Source organism: Urocitellus parryii, chromosome 5, assembly GCF_045843805.1.
Source record: "Urocitellus parryii isolate mUroPar1 chromosome 5, mUroPar1.hap1, whole genome shotgun sequence".
NCBI lineage: Eukaryota > Metazoa > Chordata > Mammalia > Rodentia > Sciuridae > Urocitellus > Urocitellus parryii.
Window position 1 is genome coordinate 172,898,094 of NC_135535.1, and position 16,649 is coordinate 172,914,742.

Sequence of the window (16,649 nt, forward strand, 5' to 3'; positions counted from 1 at the left end):
GTGCCCAGGCAGCATGAGAATCTGCAGCAGTGCCCCTCATGTGTGCATGTACACACACACACACACACACACACACACACACCCCACACACACAAGGAAGCTCTGCCCAGATCCCAAGGACCTGATTCATCCCTCCTAAACAGTCTTCTGCACTGCCCATCACATCACCAACCCCCTGGACATGTCACCGTCCAGCCTGCCTATCTCTGGGAACAACAGAAACAGGTGGCCTGTGAGCACCAGCTCAGTGCTACCGACCATGCAGTGCTGAACATTGGCCCTTGAACATCTTTACAAGGTGCCCAGGAGAAGCTGCGAGCTGAGGTTTAGGTTCTCATGCAGAGCAAGGCCCCCATCAGCCATTCCTGGGCCAACTCCAGTCCAGGACTCTGTGATCAGGAAAGAACCACCCTTAGAGTGCTAGCCCCAGACTGAGAACATGCAGGACTGGATTGTTTAGGCTACCAGAGTCCTGTGGGAGAGACAAGGGAGGGCAGGTGCCCTGGGAGATTCCCGGGGAAGAGAGTCTGGAGCCACCCACGACTGAGGAAAGCAGCATTTGATGTTTGAAGCCATGACAGGGAAGGAGGCATAAGCCAAGTCAAGTCAGAGCAATTTCAGCATCTGGTACCAGAGATGGGGAACCACTGAGACAAGCGCAGCACAGAGGTTTCAGAGGTTAGGGGCCCAGAGCCCAAACCAGAGACCTCTCTTGCTCACCATGCCTCCGAGCTCACCTATGAATAGATAAAAGAAAGCCCACTTCTCCAGTACAGGAGCTGAACCAGGCAAGACCCCAAGTGTCTGCTTTTGCACCAAGCAAGACAAGCACCATCCGGAGCAGGAGCCAGCTGTTCAGGCCAGGCTGAGTTAGTACCACTTCACAGACATTAAAACTCAGGCTCCGAGAGAAGTGACCTTTTCAGGACCACACAGCTAATCAGTCACAAAATTGGGAATCAAACCCAGACCTGCCTGACCCCTTTCCATCAAATAGGTGGTCAGGTCTTAGGGGACTAGGCCAGGACAGTTAGATTTTGGCCATTCTGTGAAGTTGGAGCACGCAGGATTAAAATACCATGCAGTGACAGGGCACAGGTGCCCAGAGCCCCAGACTGCACAGATGGCTCTGAGCAGCCTCCATATGAGCCACATCGTCAGTACCAACCTCCTTCCCTGCTCTCCTGAGACACCCAGAAAGGCCAGGGCTAAACTCCAAGCCACAGGCTTCATCTGTCCAAAGAGGGGCGGAAGCTGCAGGAGTGTGCCCATACAGCCAAGCAGGGACAGGAAGAGAGGAAGGCCAAGAGCCCCTTCGGGAACCACTGAGGCCAATCATATAACAGCCATCCCTTCCTCTTCACCCAGCCGCTACTCAGCGCCTGGCCCTTAGGTAGGTATCTTAGTGCATTTCCTCAACCCACCCTCCACGGTCCTGTGTTGCCATCCAGGGAAACTGAAATACCCATCCAGAGTCACGGCAGAGCAGAGACAAGACCTCCAGTCTGCATGAGGGAAAGTGACCCACCCCTGCTCAGCTCCTGGACACCACTGTCTGTTCTCAGGCAGAGTGGAGAAGGGCCAGAAGTGGAGAAAACAGGTACAGAGGCAGGGAGAGATGTGGGGACAGGTGGAGGTACAGCTGCAGTGTCTGGTGCCTCAGTTTGGGTCTGGCAAAAGCCAGAGTGAAGGAGGCAAACTGGAAAGAGAGACTGGCCAGGGCCACATGGACAAAGTACAGCCTGGACTGAGGACTACCCTGGACCTAGCTAGCAGCTCCCAGGTTTCACCCCTAGAAGCCTGCCCACAGCGTGGGCCCAGGAACAAGTAGAAGGAGGCCACCTAGTCACCCCCAGTGCTAGTACTCCATCTAGTCCTCTCCCAGTGCTTCAACTCCAAAATGGAGACCTCTGGGCCTTTCTCTTCCCAGCCTATGACCATCAGCCAGGAAACTCACTGTTTACAGGCTAAGAAAAAGGACTTAAAGAACCCAGAAGATGAACTACTGAACACAGATCTAGCCCCTTCCAGTGCCCAACAGAGAGGTCAGCACCCCAGAGAAAGGATTTGTCACAAACCAGCCCATGGCAGAAATATGAGGGGTCTCTGCCCCAACCCAGTGCTGCTATGTGAGAAAGTGGGTGCAAAGGGTCAGGAAAATCAGTAGAGGAACAAGGCCATAGGGCTGAGATTGTAGGAAATACAGACTCACCAAAATCCAGCTACAGACGCTGATGCTGGCTCCACTGGTGGTCAGGCTTGGAAACAATTCTTTTTTTTTTTTTCAAACTCACATTATTGACATACAAAATTGTATGTATTTACCATGCACAACATAATGGTTATATATGTGCAATGTGGGGTTGTTAAATCTAGCTAATTGACCAATACATTACCTAACACAGTTTACGTTTTATAGTGGGAACACTTAATATCCACTACTGAAGCATTTTTCAGAGATCCAATATATCATCATTAACTATACTGGCCACCCTGTGCAACAGACCTCTTGAACTTATTTCTCCTAACTATAATTCTATATCCTCAGACCCAGTCTCCATTATATATCCATTCCCCAAATCCTTCACCCCCACACCCAAGTACCCCAGCCTCTTCACTTCATTGCTTAGGAAACATCTAGCTCAAGGGTCCTGAGAGCCGAGCCTGTCCAGGGCCAAGTTTAGAAAGTATGAGATTGGTAGACACAAAAAAAGTATAAGTGAGAACCAGTCGGGCCTGGGGACCCAGGCTTCCTGACTGACACCATATCAGGGAGCCACCCCCAAGACACAGAGAAGACATGTAAATAAGAGTACCAAGAGAACTGATGGGAGAAACAGGTTTGGCCCAACATAAAGTGGTTTTATATATTTCATTTCTTGGTTGCTGTTGTTTTAGGGAATCACCAATGAAATAAGAAGCCTGTTTTGGCATGAATAGGAAGTAGGCATGGGTGTTGTTCATCAGACATTTTCAGTTCTCCCTTCTCCTCTAGTCACATAGTAGGACTGTGCTTCCTGGACACCTTGTGAATGGCTGGGGCAACATGACACCTTTTGGCTGAAGACATGTAAGCAGAAGAGATGTGGGTCACATCCAAACTGAACTCTCCTGCTCCCTGCAAAACTACTTTCCCTCTGGAACAGCAACTGGCAATGATCAGGCAGAATGATGATAAGGAGCCAGGTTTCCAGCTGACCAATGATGGACATACAACACGGGCAGGAAATAAACTACTGTCACATGAAGCCACTAAAATTTGGGGGTTGTTTGTTACTGAAGTATAACTCAGTAGTCCCTGAGTGATACAATGAAAAATGCAGGAAAAACACCAAAGACTAAAGACAAATGGGCACAGCCTAGCTAGGAAGTCCAAAAAGAATCATATCCAGGGATCAGACTGGGTTAGATATGTTTGAGAAAAAGTAGTGCAGATCCAACACTTTGTGATTTTAGGTGACAGCATTTTCTAGGGAGTTGTGTTAGCTTTCATTTACTGTGACAAAATACCTAACATAAACAAAAGAAAAAAGAAGATTTCTTTTGGCTCAGGGTTTCCGAGGTTTCAGACCTCAATCAGTTGGCCTGTTACTTTAGGCCTGTGGCAGCACAGGACATCACCGTGGGAGCACATGATAGAAATGGCTGCTTATTCCATGGTAGCCAGGAAGCAAAGAAAGAGGAGGGGTTGGGATCCCAATATTCCCTTCAAGGGTACACCCCCAATGACCCAACTCGCTTCCACTAGGCTCATCTCCTAAAGATTCCACCATCTCCCAACAGCGCCACAGGCTGATGACATCAGGGCCTTTCAGGGACATTCAAGATCCAAACTGTCAGGAGAAACAGTTTGGATCCTATAACAGGAGTGAAAGTTTAAGGGAAGAGGAAGGACACATGTTGGAGGGTACAAAGCTGGGGGTTCTCAACCTGGCTGCTATAAGAATTTAAAAAGTTAGTCTGCCTGCTCCTCAAAGATGTGTCTGTGAGTGCTAAGAGATAGTCTGAGCTGACCTCCAAGAGAAACCTGGAGAAATGACCCCAGTATGCTGCTTCAGGTGGGTTGGGTGTTAAAGGGCCTTGGTTCCCACGGAATGAGAGCAGTTTCTTGAGGCAACAAGAAAAGATGGATGTGGCCAGACCCATGGCCTCCTACCCACAAACCTGGCATGAGGTGCAACTACTCACTGCCAGATAAGCCCCACCTCTCAATCTGGGGAGCAGGGCGAGGGCAATAGGGAAAACTGAAGGGAGTTTCCTGAACCCAAAATAAGAGGAGGTGGGTAGGGCAAGAGCACAGTCTATAAACTGAGAAAGTGTGTATACTCACATATATATGTACACAGGTGTTCATGCATTAACGTGCATGTATGTGCATGTGTGTGTGTACATCTTAGAGGTAACCCTAAGATGAACCCTGAAGCTGTGGGAAGGTTGTAGGCATTCCTTTACTCAGCCATGGGCTTATGGGAAATCCAGAGACAGGACTACAACAGACAGTGCCCGGCCAAATTCTAGCAAGGGATCACCCATGCCTGAGCCTCATCCACAGCCACCTTCAGGCTTGGAACATCTCTTGACCCTGAGGGGCCAAGAAAAGCACCTTTCTGCGAGACATAGGGCCACAAAGCAAGACAGACCTCAACTAGGACCCCAGGTGGGCACATGGGGGAGCCAGGAGAGTGAGGCTCTGCAGAATCTTCCCAGGCAGAAAATGAGGCTGTGGGTTGGTAGGATGGCCTCAAGTTATAGTTCGGCTATTCCAACGACAGATTCCTCCAGGAAGATCTTTATATACGAGAAGCATCTGGATCCAGGAAGGAAATCTCTCACAGAGAAACTCACAGGAGGTATATAGAGGCCTTTCAGGCCCGCAGTGTGACACCTCCAAGATGATCTTTGTGGAATGGTGGCACAGCTGGTCTGACTGGAACCAGGGGATGCTACCCAGCAAACAAGAGTGCAGCCAGCCTGCAGAAGACTATCAAAGTAGAAAGAAAGTTCAAGGTAACACTATGCTCTGGCTAGAATGGGCAAAGAAGGGTATGCCAATGTGGTGACAGAATAATGGCCTACAAAGACATCCATGTCCTATTCCCCCAAACTATGACTAAGTTAGGCTATGTGGCAAAGAAAAATAAAGGTTGCAACTAACCTTAAACAGGGAAGTCACCCTGGACTACCTTGGTGGACCCAATCCAATCACAGGGGTTCTTGAAAGAAGGAGGCAGAAGAGTGAGAGAAGGAGAGTGATTGATGACTAAGCAAGGTCAGATGGACCCCAAGGTCAGGGGACCCAGCTGAGGAGTCCTGCAGCCTCTGAAAGTTGGAAAAGGCAAGGAAGCAATTTTTTCCTAGGCTCTCCCTAAGAAACCAGCCCTAACGACACCTTGGTTTTAGCCCCGTGGGACTCTGTCAGGCTTCTGAACTGCAGAACTCTAAGCTAATAAGTTGGTGTTGTTTGACCCAGCTAAATTTGGGGTAAACCTTGTTTTAATGCCAAAAGAAAAGTAATATAGCTGAGTGGACCGAACAATGGCAGTAGGCCTAGAGGCCTCTTTACAATGACAGAAGCATCACACTCAGAGCCCTTGACAGTGTCTCGGTGAAGCTGCCAGCAGGGCTGTGAGGGCATGGCCTCAACGGAACAGATAATTCTGAATGGAAGTGAAAGAAGACACCAGAGGTCAGAGAGGGAGACTCTAGCTTGAGACCTAGATACCAACATAGTGAGTGAGGGACAGGGGAACCACCTAGGAGGTGACCCATATGAACTGACCAAGACCTTCAGAAATGGGCATCAACAAGTTTGTTGTGTTTCTTTTTGGTTTTTTTGCTTTGGTTTGGTTTGGGGTTTTTTTTAATCTCATTATTTCACTCTGTGAAGAACAAGCTATCCCTGAATCCTTTTTACCTTGTTTTCTTCTCTTTTTGGTGATAGTGCTGGGGTCCAAACCCAGGGCCTTGCAGACGCTGGGCAAGCTCTCTACCACTGAGCTACATCCCCAGCCCTCACCTTGTCTTCTTAAAACACATTTGTGCTCATCATAGCTAAAAGGAATATTATTGCCTCACATACATTCCTTTTTTCCTGCCTCTTCTTTAAATTGTTATCCTTCTACACTATGACAGATATATCTACAGCATATCCAATAACTCACATCTTTTACTCACAGTAAAAGATAATACTGTGAAAAGAGAAGACTTGTGTTCAGTCAGTTCTTTTATGCACTTATATAATCTTCTACTTGAGCAAGCACTTTAAAACAATATGAAATTTTTCTATTTAACAAATTAATATCTCTTATCTAGAAGACAAATTTTCATACTTATTATTAATATGGACTTGGCCAGCTAAGTCTAGGATGCAATATTTTAGAGATTTAAATGTCCTTTCTGTTATCATTTACTAATTTTAAATCCTTGCATCAAATGCATATTTTATGGAATATGATCCATTCTTTTACATAAAAGAATTTCTTCAAAGGTAGTGTTTGAAAGGCACTTGTACAAAACCAATCTGAAGAAATCCTACATATAAATCTTCGGACCAACACACCCAACTGGAGTTTCTTATTTTCTCCAGAAGTTATTCCATTTCTTAAAAACATTTTTTGCATTTGGAAAACATATGCATCCACTGAAAGCAATGTTTATAGCTGGGCAAAGTGGGTGCCTACCTGTAATCCCAGCGACTCAGTTGCTGAAGCTCTGAGGATCACAAGCGTGAGGCCTGCCTTGGCAATTTAGCAAGACCCTGTCTCAAAACTGAAAAGGGGCTTGGGGATGTAGCTCAGTGAAAGAGCTGTACTAAGTTTAATCCCTAGTACCATACAGAAGAAAAAGGGATGTTTACAAATAATTCCCAGTGGTTGCAGAAAAAGCTAATGATAAGGTAAATGAAAGTAGCAAGCCATGCAAATGAACAGAATGGGAGCCCTTTGCATTTATAAAATTCAATGGTGGGAAGGATTAGAAGGAAATAACAGTAGTAGAACTCAGAACAATTTTGCTTTGCTTCTTGGTGCCTTCCTGCACCTTCCACGTTTTATATAATGAGCATGCATTGCCCTCTTTCTCTTATACATTTTTAAAGTAACACATGCTCATTGTACCAATGCATTTCTTTTATAATTGGGGGGAAAAAAGTAAAAGCTAAAAATGAAAAGGTCACTTAGGGTCTCCTCTCAAGGAATTCACCAGCTTAAGAGATGATGTAGCTAGAAATATCAATAGCCTTAAAAGAAACTGAAATGGATTCACAGCTGGGTCAGGGAACAGGGAAGGAATTAGTGTTTACTGAACACCTACTGAAAGCCTTATGCAGACAGTTTATACATGTCTCATCTCATTTAATCCTCACAATGATCCCATGAGGCAGGTACTTTGATTATTCCCTTTTAACAGATCTGGAAACAGAAGCTCAGAGTAGAACCAAGACTCTCCCAGGGTCATTTAGCCAGTGAAGCAAGCAGGACCTTAGCTAGATCTACTTGGACTCCAACGATCAAGCTCTTACCCCAGCATGGGCTGCCTCTCAGACCTAAACTGGACAGCACCACTACAATCCCAGGTGCAACCAAAGGTCCCTGGGGGCTTGTTCATTCTACAAAGAATATGGAGCCCCAGGGTACCATTGCTCTTTATCTCTGGTCAGCACCACCCCCGCAAACTGTGCCTACCATCCATGTCCTACTGCAATGAATGTCCAGGCTCAGAGAAAAGAGAGAAGGTAACCATCAAGCAAGGGTCAAGCCAGGGATGGACAAACATCCCACAGAATACAGAAAAAGGATACTCAGCAAATTGAATACCTGTTCACTGAGCCCCAGACAAAGGGAAAGGAGCTTGCTGCGCCTAGCTCTGCCCTTCCCAGAAGCCCTCCAGGGCCTAGCTCCTTACATCCCTTGTAGGCATCCAAGGGCTATGCAAGGTCATGGGATAACTATGTCGATTTCTGCTCCTGCAACTTATAAGATAGAAGCACATGCCAGCTTTAACCACCTTCTGGGCAGCAGGCAGCCTAGCAACAACACCTGGCCAGAATCACTCTACCTGAATAACTATTGCCAGCCCTCAGACTCTAACTCCCTAACTCCAGATGTGCAGAAACACTCCTTTCTCATACCCTTCTGAGACTGTGTCAACCTGCCATCCTGGGAGACTGAGACATTTTTCCAATTATACAAATAGAGAAACTGAGACCCAGAAAAGCAAGGGGTCTAGTTTATCAACCTGAAAAGGCCCCTTGTTGGAGACTTTACCTCCAGGACAAAGTTGCATTTGGGCCTGAAGGTCAAATAACCCACAGCTATGTTTTGTTTTGTTTGTGCTGAGTGTTTAAATTGTTTCATTAATTGGCAATGGTTAAAAAATCAGATTTTACACTGAAGTCCAGATTGGGACTCCTTTTTAAAAACAAAAAGCAGATACATCTACAACACCTAGATTTTTCAATCCCAAATGGCAAAATCAACTGAAACTGTGTGATAGATATTCCTTTTAACAGAGATGACCTCTCCAGGGGACCAGCTGCATGCTTCATCCATGTGTGTTAATCTGCCCGTGTAAGAGCATCACCTTCCATCTCTAGTGAGCTGCTGACGGGGATTGGTGGGCATCATTCAGGGGCAAAATGAATAAGCATTAGACATTCAACACTGCAGAAGGATAGCTGGCAGAACAGAAGCAAGGAATATCAACAGAAGTATAGAAATCTAATGTAGGGGCTGGGTTGTAGCTCAATGGCGAAGCACTTGCCTTGTACATTCGAGGCACTGGGTTCTATTCTCAGCACCTCATGAAAATAAATAAAATAAAGGTGTTGTGTCTATCTACAACTAAAAATATTTTTTGAAAAAGAAATCTAATGTGTACAGCAGGTAGGGTTTCCAAGACTGGGACCTGCAAGGAACTGTCATAGAGGCATAAAGAAGAAATCCAGGAGCAAGGGACATCTACAGACAGAAATTACTATTAGGACATAACCACACACTCTTTCTCATACTTCAGCTGACATCAGACTATGGATGTCCAGATTGGCGCTCTGTAAAGACAGCTCCACTATAAGCACTGCCAGCCTCACCCCATTCAACACCATCCCAAAAGCAGTACTTGGTACTCCAAGTTTATACAGCCACCTCAAGACATCCTTGGACCTTCAGGTTTCAAAGCCAGGTATCCCTTCCCCAAGAGCTACTACCTCTCCTTCCACTGCTATACCCCAAAACAGGAGACCCTCAAAAGACCACCCTCCTGCACAAGGATCTTCATAGCAATAGCTCTGACCTTCTGGACCACATCCATGTATAACTGAGTCACCCTATCTCTATACTTGCAAGCACCAGGAAACTGGCAGCCAACGTATAACCCCAGGGCAACAGGAGAGAGAATACTGGACCCAGAGTGCTGGGAAACACAATGCTAACAAGTGCGAACCCCTCAGTCTGCCCACTTTTTCCCTACACCCACTGCCCTGACAATTCCTCCTGCAAACAATCCCTGCATCCGGTGCCTCCAGCTGTGCCCCTCTATCCTCAGCGCTCCAAAGCGCAGACCTCAGAGTCTAACGTGGTTGTGGGGAGCAAGACAAAGGGGAAGAATAAGGACCAAAACTGGGCAGGTGTCAGGGGTAGAAACAGAAGCCCAGGAAGCCGCAGGCATGGGAGGAGGAGCCAAGTTTCGGAAGCAGCAAGCCAGGAGAAAGGGGAGGGAAAAGAAGAGGAAGAAAAAGCTGAGGAAGATGCTGTTGCTAATGCCCTCGCCACACACCTGTAGCCCCTGCCACGGAGCCGCCGGGAGTGACAGCGGCTGCAAACAACCATGGCCCAGGCGCGGGCTAGGATTTCCCCGCAGCAGGACCTGGCCCAGCTAGGCTCCTTTTCTGGGCAAACAGCGCCCACCTCCGGCCCAGGCGGCAGTGCCTCCGCCCGCCGCCGCACGAGCAGCAAGAGAGAAAACAGCTGCTCTAAACCTGGAGGAGCAAGGCTGAGAAGCCCCGCCAAAGCACTGTGGGGCCGTGGGGCGCGAAACTTGGCGCCAGACAGGTTGTGCTCGAGAAAAGGCAACCAGGGCAGGTTGCAGTCGCTGGGGGCTCATTGATTCAAGGCGAGAATAACGCAGGTCCACCAAGATCGGCGGATGGGTTTGCAACACAGGTACCCCCCAGCACTCAGACACGCCCACCCAATACTCGAGAAACAAAGACCGCCCGGAGCCACAGGCCTGCGCAGCGGAAGAGAGGCGCACACAAGCGCCCACCCAGCAGGAAAGGAGCCACCCAACCCTTCCAGGAGCCCAGCTAGTGATGCGCACGGAGTCTCCACTCCGCAGCAAAGAGCAGTCCTAGCACCATAGCCTTGCTGGGCCCCAGAAGGCTCGACACTGCAAGTGGCACCCGGGCGAACAGGAGGCTCCGCTCAATCCAGTCTGTCACAACCTTGCCGGTCCCCATTGCTGCGCCACTTCACAGGCCACTGCCCAGTGAGCCTTGGGCGCAGCGGTCACTCACCTTCCTGTACAGCCTGGAACGGATTGTTGGCCTCGATGACCTTGATGGAGTAGGTGATCTTCTCACTCTGCAGGATGTCATCGTTGAGGCTCAGGTCGGATACAGCCAATTGGAACACCCTGTCGTCCTTGGCTGCGTTCTCCTCGAAGATGGCACCTGGAGGAAAGGAGGGGTCAAGACCAGATTTAGAAAGAAATCCTACCCACCCTCCCTTGGCCCTGGAACAGGGTGCTGGCAGGACCGCAGGTTACCAAGTGGTGGAAGGTTTGGTCTGGGGTTTCATTTTGACGGGGTAGTTTAATGCTTTCCCACATAATCCACACACAAGATGTGCTCTCCTATCCTCCCCCAGCGCACACGTGCACATAGTTGACATGAGTTACACATGAACATCCCACATGCTGCCACCAGGTTACACACGTGTCTCACAACCAAAGCCCCACATGTCCCAGCCATGCTCCATTCAATGGACTCAGCCAATCTGGGATGGCCTAAGGCAGTACCCAAATGCTCCTAACATGGTCACATAAATCCCATCCCAGAAAGTTCCCGGGAGATCAGTTCCCCAACCCCAATCCCTGAATGGAATTGGCTCCTTTCTGCTGTGTGCGTGCCCTGCTTAGTGAAGCTGGGCGAAGAAGGTCCACAGTTGGCTTTCCTGCACCAAAGGGTCTTCTTTAGGCATAGGGCATTCCATGGCCAGCAACTTGGATGGCCGCGACGCTACACGGTCTGGCGACTTGTACTCGCGTCCCTGCTCTCCTTCCCTCCCGTTTCCTCTTCCTGTGTGTATGTCGGAGGGAGTGGGGGGAGGGGAATGCCTCCTAGACCCCTCCACGTTCTAATCTAGCAGAACGGAGTGTCCCAGAAGAAGCCGCTCTTGAAAAGGCCTTCTAGAACCGCGGACAGTTCCTCCTGGGCGCCCTCCGACTGGCGCTTTGCGCGCGTTTCGCCGCTTTGGCCCACCCTGCGCTAGCAGTCCAGATCGGTGCGACTCGCCAGAGCCTGGCCCTGCAGCCTGGGCAGCTCCGGAGTCCCCACCCCCACCCCACCAAGCCAGGCCGGGAGGGTCTCAGAGGTCCCAGCGTTTTGACGGGTAATCCCCCGGAGCTGAGAGTTGAGTGGGCGGAGGGAGGCCCTGCTCCTAGGTTCTTCTCTACATCCGAAACCGCAATGCTGACTGCGAGACCCGCGCCCGCTTCAGGGCGGGAAGCAGGTTTGCCCCAAAAGCCCTGAGAAGGATATTGCAGTTCTCCAAGCTAGGACCCTCACTACCCCTCTCCACCTTCCGCCCTTCTGTCCCATCATTCTCCCCTTCTCACCTCCCAACCCCCAGGTTTTCTGTGCTCTCTGGTCTTTCCCAACTTCCGGAAAGGCGACTGCGGAGGGGCTTCCCCAAAGCAACCGCTGTCAGCCCCTCAACCTGGCCTAACTTCCCAGGATTTCAGCAGTGCTGCTCCCAACTCCCGCCCACTCCCCCTACGAGCGCCCCTTCCTCTTCTGCTCTCTCATCTTTTCTCTGGGTTCTCTTCCTCCATCCATCTCTTCCCATTCAGCTCCCCCCACACCGCTGCCCACGCTTCTTCTCTCAATCTAACCACCCAGGATACTGCCCCCCAAGACTTGGACCAGGAGAAACTCTGGGACTGTCCAGGATTGGGCTGCAGTCGCCACAACCAGATTACACACACCCCCACATATACACCCAGAGCTATACAGACACACACCGGGGAAACAGGCAGACACTGTGTCCACTCTAACAGGCTGACAGACCATCGTGCTCGCACCAACACACGCTCAAATGGCCCCACACACCCAACGCCCTCTCTCAGTGACACCAAAACGTTACCAGGTGCACACACAGCGAAACACGCTGACAACACCCATCCATAGTCACACATGGTTCCGGTCCGGCCTCTTTGATCTTGCCCTGCCAACTTGGCGAGCACCCCCCCACCGCCAGCCCGCCCCTTGGCCCCGGCTGCTCTGAGCTGCGCTGAAGGGCCCAACCCGCCGACGGCCGGATCAGGGGCGCGGGTCTTGATGTGCGTCCAACCCCGTGTTTTCTGCAGCTGCGGCCCTAAGTGTCATCAGAGGCCGCGGAGCCCCGCGCGGAGACAGGAGCCCCCGGGAGCACCAAGAAGCCCACGGGAGCTCGGCGCGGCCCCTGCACAGCTCCTCCGCGGGGCGGCGCGGCGCGGCCCTTCGGGGGAGCACCGCCTGCCGAGCCCCTCTGCCCGGGGAACCGCCAAGTTTGGACGCCGCGCACCCCTAGCTCTGTTGGGGCCCCCGCCCAGCCTCGGCCCGGCCGCCCGCCGCGCTCACCGATGTGGATGATGGAGTCGGCCCGCACGGTAACGCACTGGCATATCCAGGGGAGAAGCCACAGCGTCAGCGCTTCCATGTCCCCCGGGCGCGCGGCTCATCCGCCCGGGCCCGGGGCGAGGCCGAGGGCAGCGCGGAGCGGGGAGGCGCCGGTCCGGGTGCAGTCCCGGGCCGCTCCCCGGGAGAGCCGAGCCCGCCCGTGCGTCTTCCCCCGCGCGCCCGCCCCTGCGCCCTGCGCCCGCCCCAGCCCAGCCCAGCCCAGCCCAGCGCGATTGGGCTCCCGCGCCGGCTCCGGTGGCGGTTGCGGCGGCGCTGGCAGCCGGAGCCCAGGCCCGCGCGGCGGGGGCGGCCCGCGGCGGTGGCGGCGGTGCTTCCCGCGGCTAGATCGGCTCTGGGGGCGGCAAAGGAGGTAGCAGCGGCTGCCCGGCCGGCGCGGCGGCTCCGGGCTAGCTGTGTGTCTGAGCCCGGGCGAGGAGCGAACTGCGGAGGACGCCCCCTCCCCTCCCCCTCCCCCTCGGCTCTGCTCCCCCTCCCCTCCCTCCCCGCCTCCCTCCCCTCCGCCCTCCTCTCCACCACGTGACTGCGGAGCCTCAGCCTCTCCGCTCGGCTCTCGCCCGCTCGCGGCTCGGAGGGGGCGCCGGGTGCTCAGCTCTCCCAGCCAGAGGGACGATCGGAAGCCCTCTAGGCGGCGGGGACCGATCTGGGCTGCGGAGCGCAGAGACGTAGCAGTCCTAGCCTCGCTTCCCAGATTCGCCGGGGCTGGAGAATGGAGGAGCACGGCTGCCAACTGCCCTCCGGGGGGACTCCGAGCGCCCTGGCGCTGAAAGACCTCAGCCTCCGAGCATCTTGAGTCAGGCCCCTGGCCCGAACACACAACCCCTCGTGGAGCGGGACCTCGGACGCAGTAGCCTGGAGAGAGCCGGGGGCGGGGCCGAGCCAGACACCGTGAGTCTAGGGGGCCGGCGTCGGGCTCGAACCCTGGCAGGCTGTGCGGACCTCGGCGAGCGCCCATCCCCCGCCTCGCGGGCGGTGCGCTTAGACCGGAGTCGGGCAGGAGGCTCGGACTCTGAAGCCCAATTCATGGCCGGAAACCGGCGCAGCCGTGACCGCGGCGCCTGGACGTGAGGAGCCTTCCAAGCGGCAGGCGGGCTCAGACACCGACCCTGCACGGAGCCTTCACTCCCGAGCCCGGGCGGAGAGCCCGCTCCCAAGAGGCCAGAGCAAAGCAGGGCTTCCTCTGCCGCCGGGTGCGTGCCTCTCCCGCCACCACCAAATATAACATTAAGCTGTTGAGGGATCAAGGTGGAGGCGAGTCGGGCTAACACTCCCAACACCCAGGTCCCAGTTGAACTCTGCTCCACGTGACACACCCAAGATTTCGGGGAGACAGCTGAGCCATCCCGGACCCGGATTCCACGGAAGCTGGGTCTGGGAGCGCCTGGCAGAGCCTTGTTAGGGAGTTGCCAGAAGCTGTGTGTCAGGCTGTGCACTGGATGTGAAGGACCTGGAGAGGCTCAGGCTTGGCCTTGCCTAGAGCTGCCAGTGCAGTGGGAAACAGACACCTAAACAGTCATAAAAAGATGTGGAGAAGACTATGAATGAGCTATGTCCACACAGTCCCGGTCTGTAACTCAGCCTGGGAGGATGGCTTCTTGGAGGAGGTGACAATTCTAAAGGCTGAGTGGAGGTTACCAAGGGAGAAGGAGAGGCTTCCAGGCATTTGGCACTGGTGAGTGAGCCAAGGCAGGAAGAGAAGAAAGGATCGTATGGGGCGTGTGTATGTGTGTCCCTGTGTCTCAAGTTGCCAGCCACAGAGTAGTCATTGGTGAATTTTACTTTGGAAAAGTTGGGAGAAGACTGCAGAAGGGACCAGTAGAGGCATGGAGAGCTGTGAGGAAGTGTCTCAGCTGAGCAGAGGCAACCTGGGGGTAAAGAGCAACTGGGCTGCAGATATATCAAGGAACCCCCATTGGCAGGCAAGGTGACTTCTAGAATGAGGGGACCAACAGGCAGAAGAGAGGAAATACCCACAGCTGGAGCTGATTATGGTCCCATATACTTCCTCTAGAAATCTGTCTTAGGAGACTTGCATGGTGTTTTAGTCAGCTTTTTGCTGATGTGACCAAAAGACCTGACAAGAACAATTTTAGAGGAGGAAAAGTTTATTCAGCACTCAAGCCATAAACAGCTGGCTCCATTGCTTTGTGACCTAAGTGATGCAGAACATCATGGCGGAAGAGTGCAGTAGAGGAAAGCCACTCAGGACATACTCACCAGGAATCAGAGAGAGCTCTCACTCACCAGGACCAAAATATATACCCCAGCTATTCAACTCCTCAAGCCAAGTTCTACCTGCCTACAGTTACCACCCAGTTGATCCATTCAACTGGATTCTTACACTGATTATGTTAAGGTTTTCAAAACCCAAATATTTCATTTCTAGATTTTCTTTGTCTCACATATGGAGAGGACATAGGGGACACCTCATATCTAAACCATAACACATGGTAAAAACATGCATCACTCAACTGCTTTAACCCCCACCCCATGTCTCAATGCTTATTGCTACAAAATTCCACCATTCACTGGCTGAAAAAAAATGTAGGGAGAAGGGAAATAAGGGATGGGTTTCATTATGTAGCAATTTAGTTCCTATGGGGACTGTGTCCACCTTGGAAGACAGTGGGTGTGGTCACATCTTAGGGGCTCAAACCTTAGGTCAACAGGCACAGAAGCAAGAATCCCCCTAAGAGTCTTCCTGTTAGATCCCTGCAAAGTATTGGCACAGTGGGCATGATATGCCCAGTTGGAAGCCATCTTTGATGTGTGTGTACTTTGTTGGGCAGAGGTAAAATGATTACAGTGGGACAAGCCTTGAGACCCTTTTCCAAATATGGAGAAGACAACCCACCAACACAGTTTGGGGAAGATGTCTATCAAATTCTAGTTTGGATGATGAGGTCACTATGGTTAGGGGCCTGAGGGTCACAACTAAAATTGAAGCCTCCCTGGAACCTGTTGGCCTAGAGTAACCTCACCTCCTATCCCAAGAACCCCCTTACCTTTCAGCTTCCAGCCTGTGAGTTTGGATACCCAGCCCCTGACACTGATTCTCAGAAAACTCCACCCAGCCAGACCTGTTTTCCTGGCCAGAATACAATGTCCTGGATACCCCTTTGCATGGTATCCATGGTATCTTGTGGCCCCTCTGCATGGCTTTCATTTCTATAAAGCAAGCACAGAGACCTCTAGTGATCAATGCAGACTTACCTCTAGGTAGGACAATTTCGATCCTCTCTGCCACCTAAATTTGGAATTATCAGGTTCCAGGAGCATTGGCTATTATTGGGGGCTTGTTCTCTAATCTCTTAATTTTTTTTTTGTTCCTGGCCCAGCCCAGCCCCTTTTGTGGCTACAAAAGCTTCCTACTAAAGGCCAGGCCCCCCAAAACCAGAAGAAGCAACTCTATTCAATGAACAAGTTCACCCATACTGCAATACCTGGCTGAAGAAGATAAATTAGCAATCTCTGGGTCATATGATGCACACCCTTTTTCACAGAGGGTAAGACAGACTCAGAAAAAGGCATGAGTTGCCCAAAGCACCAGCTGAATTGTTGACAGACCCAGGATTCAGTCATCTTGGTTTGCTCCTCACTACACAAAGGTGTATTCACAGAAAACAAAACTAAGTCGATCAATCCTTCTTTTGCAGAGTTCAGTCAGCATGGGTGATTGCTTTTTCTAAAGAGCTCTTCAGTTTTACTGGTTCTATCTACATTTGTTTAGCACTTACAATATGCAGGCACTGTACTC

The 16,649-nt window shown here is 51.5% G+C and overlaps 1 protein-coding gene across 1 annotated transcript in view; it reads right to left on the reverse strand.

Moving 5' to 3' along the window:
• Grid1 (glutamate ionotropic receptor delta type subunit 1) overlaps positions 1–12,914 on the reverse strand; it is a 707,905-nt gene extending 694,991 nt beyond the window's left edge. Inside the window, exons 1-2 of the mRNA XM_026397042.2 lie at positions 12,836–12,914; positions 10,511–10,666 (exon numbers count right to left, since the gene is read on the reverse strand). Coding sequence (XP_026252827.1) covers positions 10,511–10,666; positions 12,836–12,914 — 235 coding nt within the window. The remainder of the gene's footprint in view (positions 1–10,510; positions 10,667–12,835) is intronic.
• Between the last annotated feature and the right edge of the window lie 3,735 nt (positions 12,915–16,649).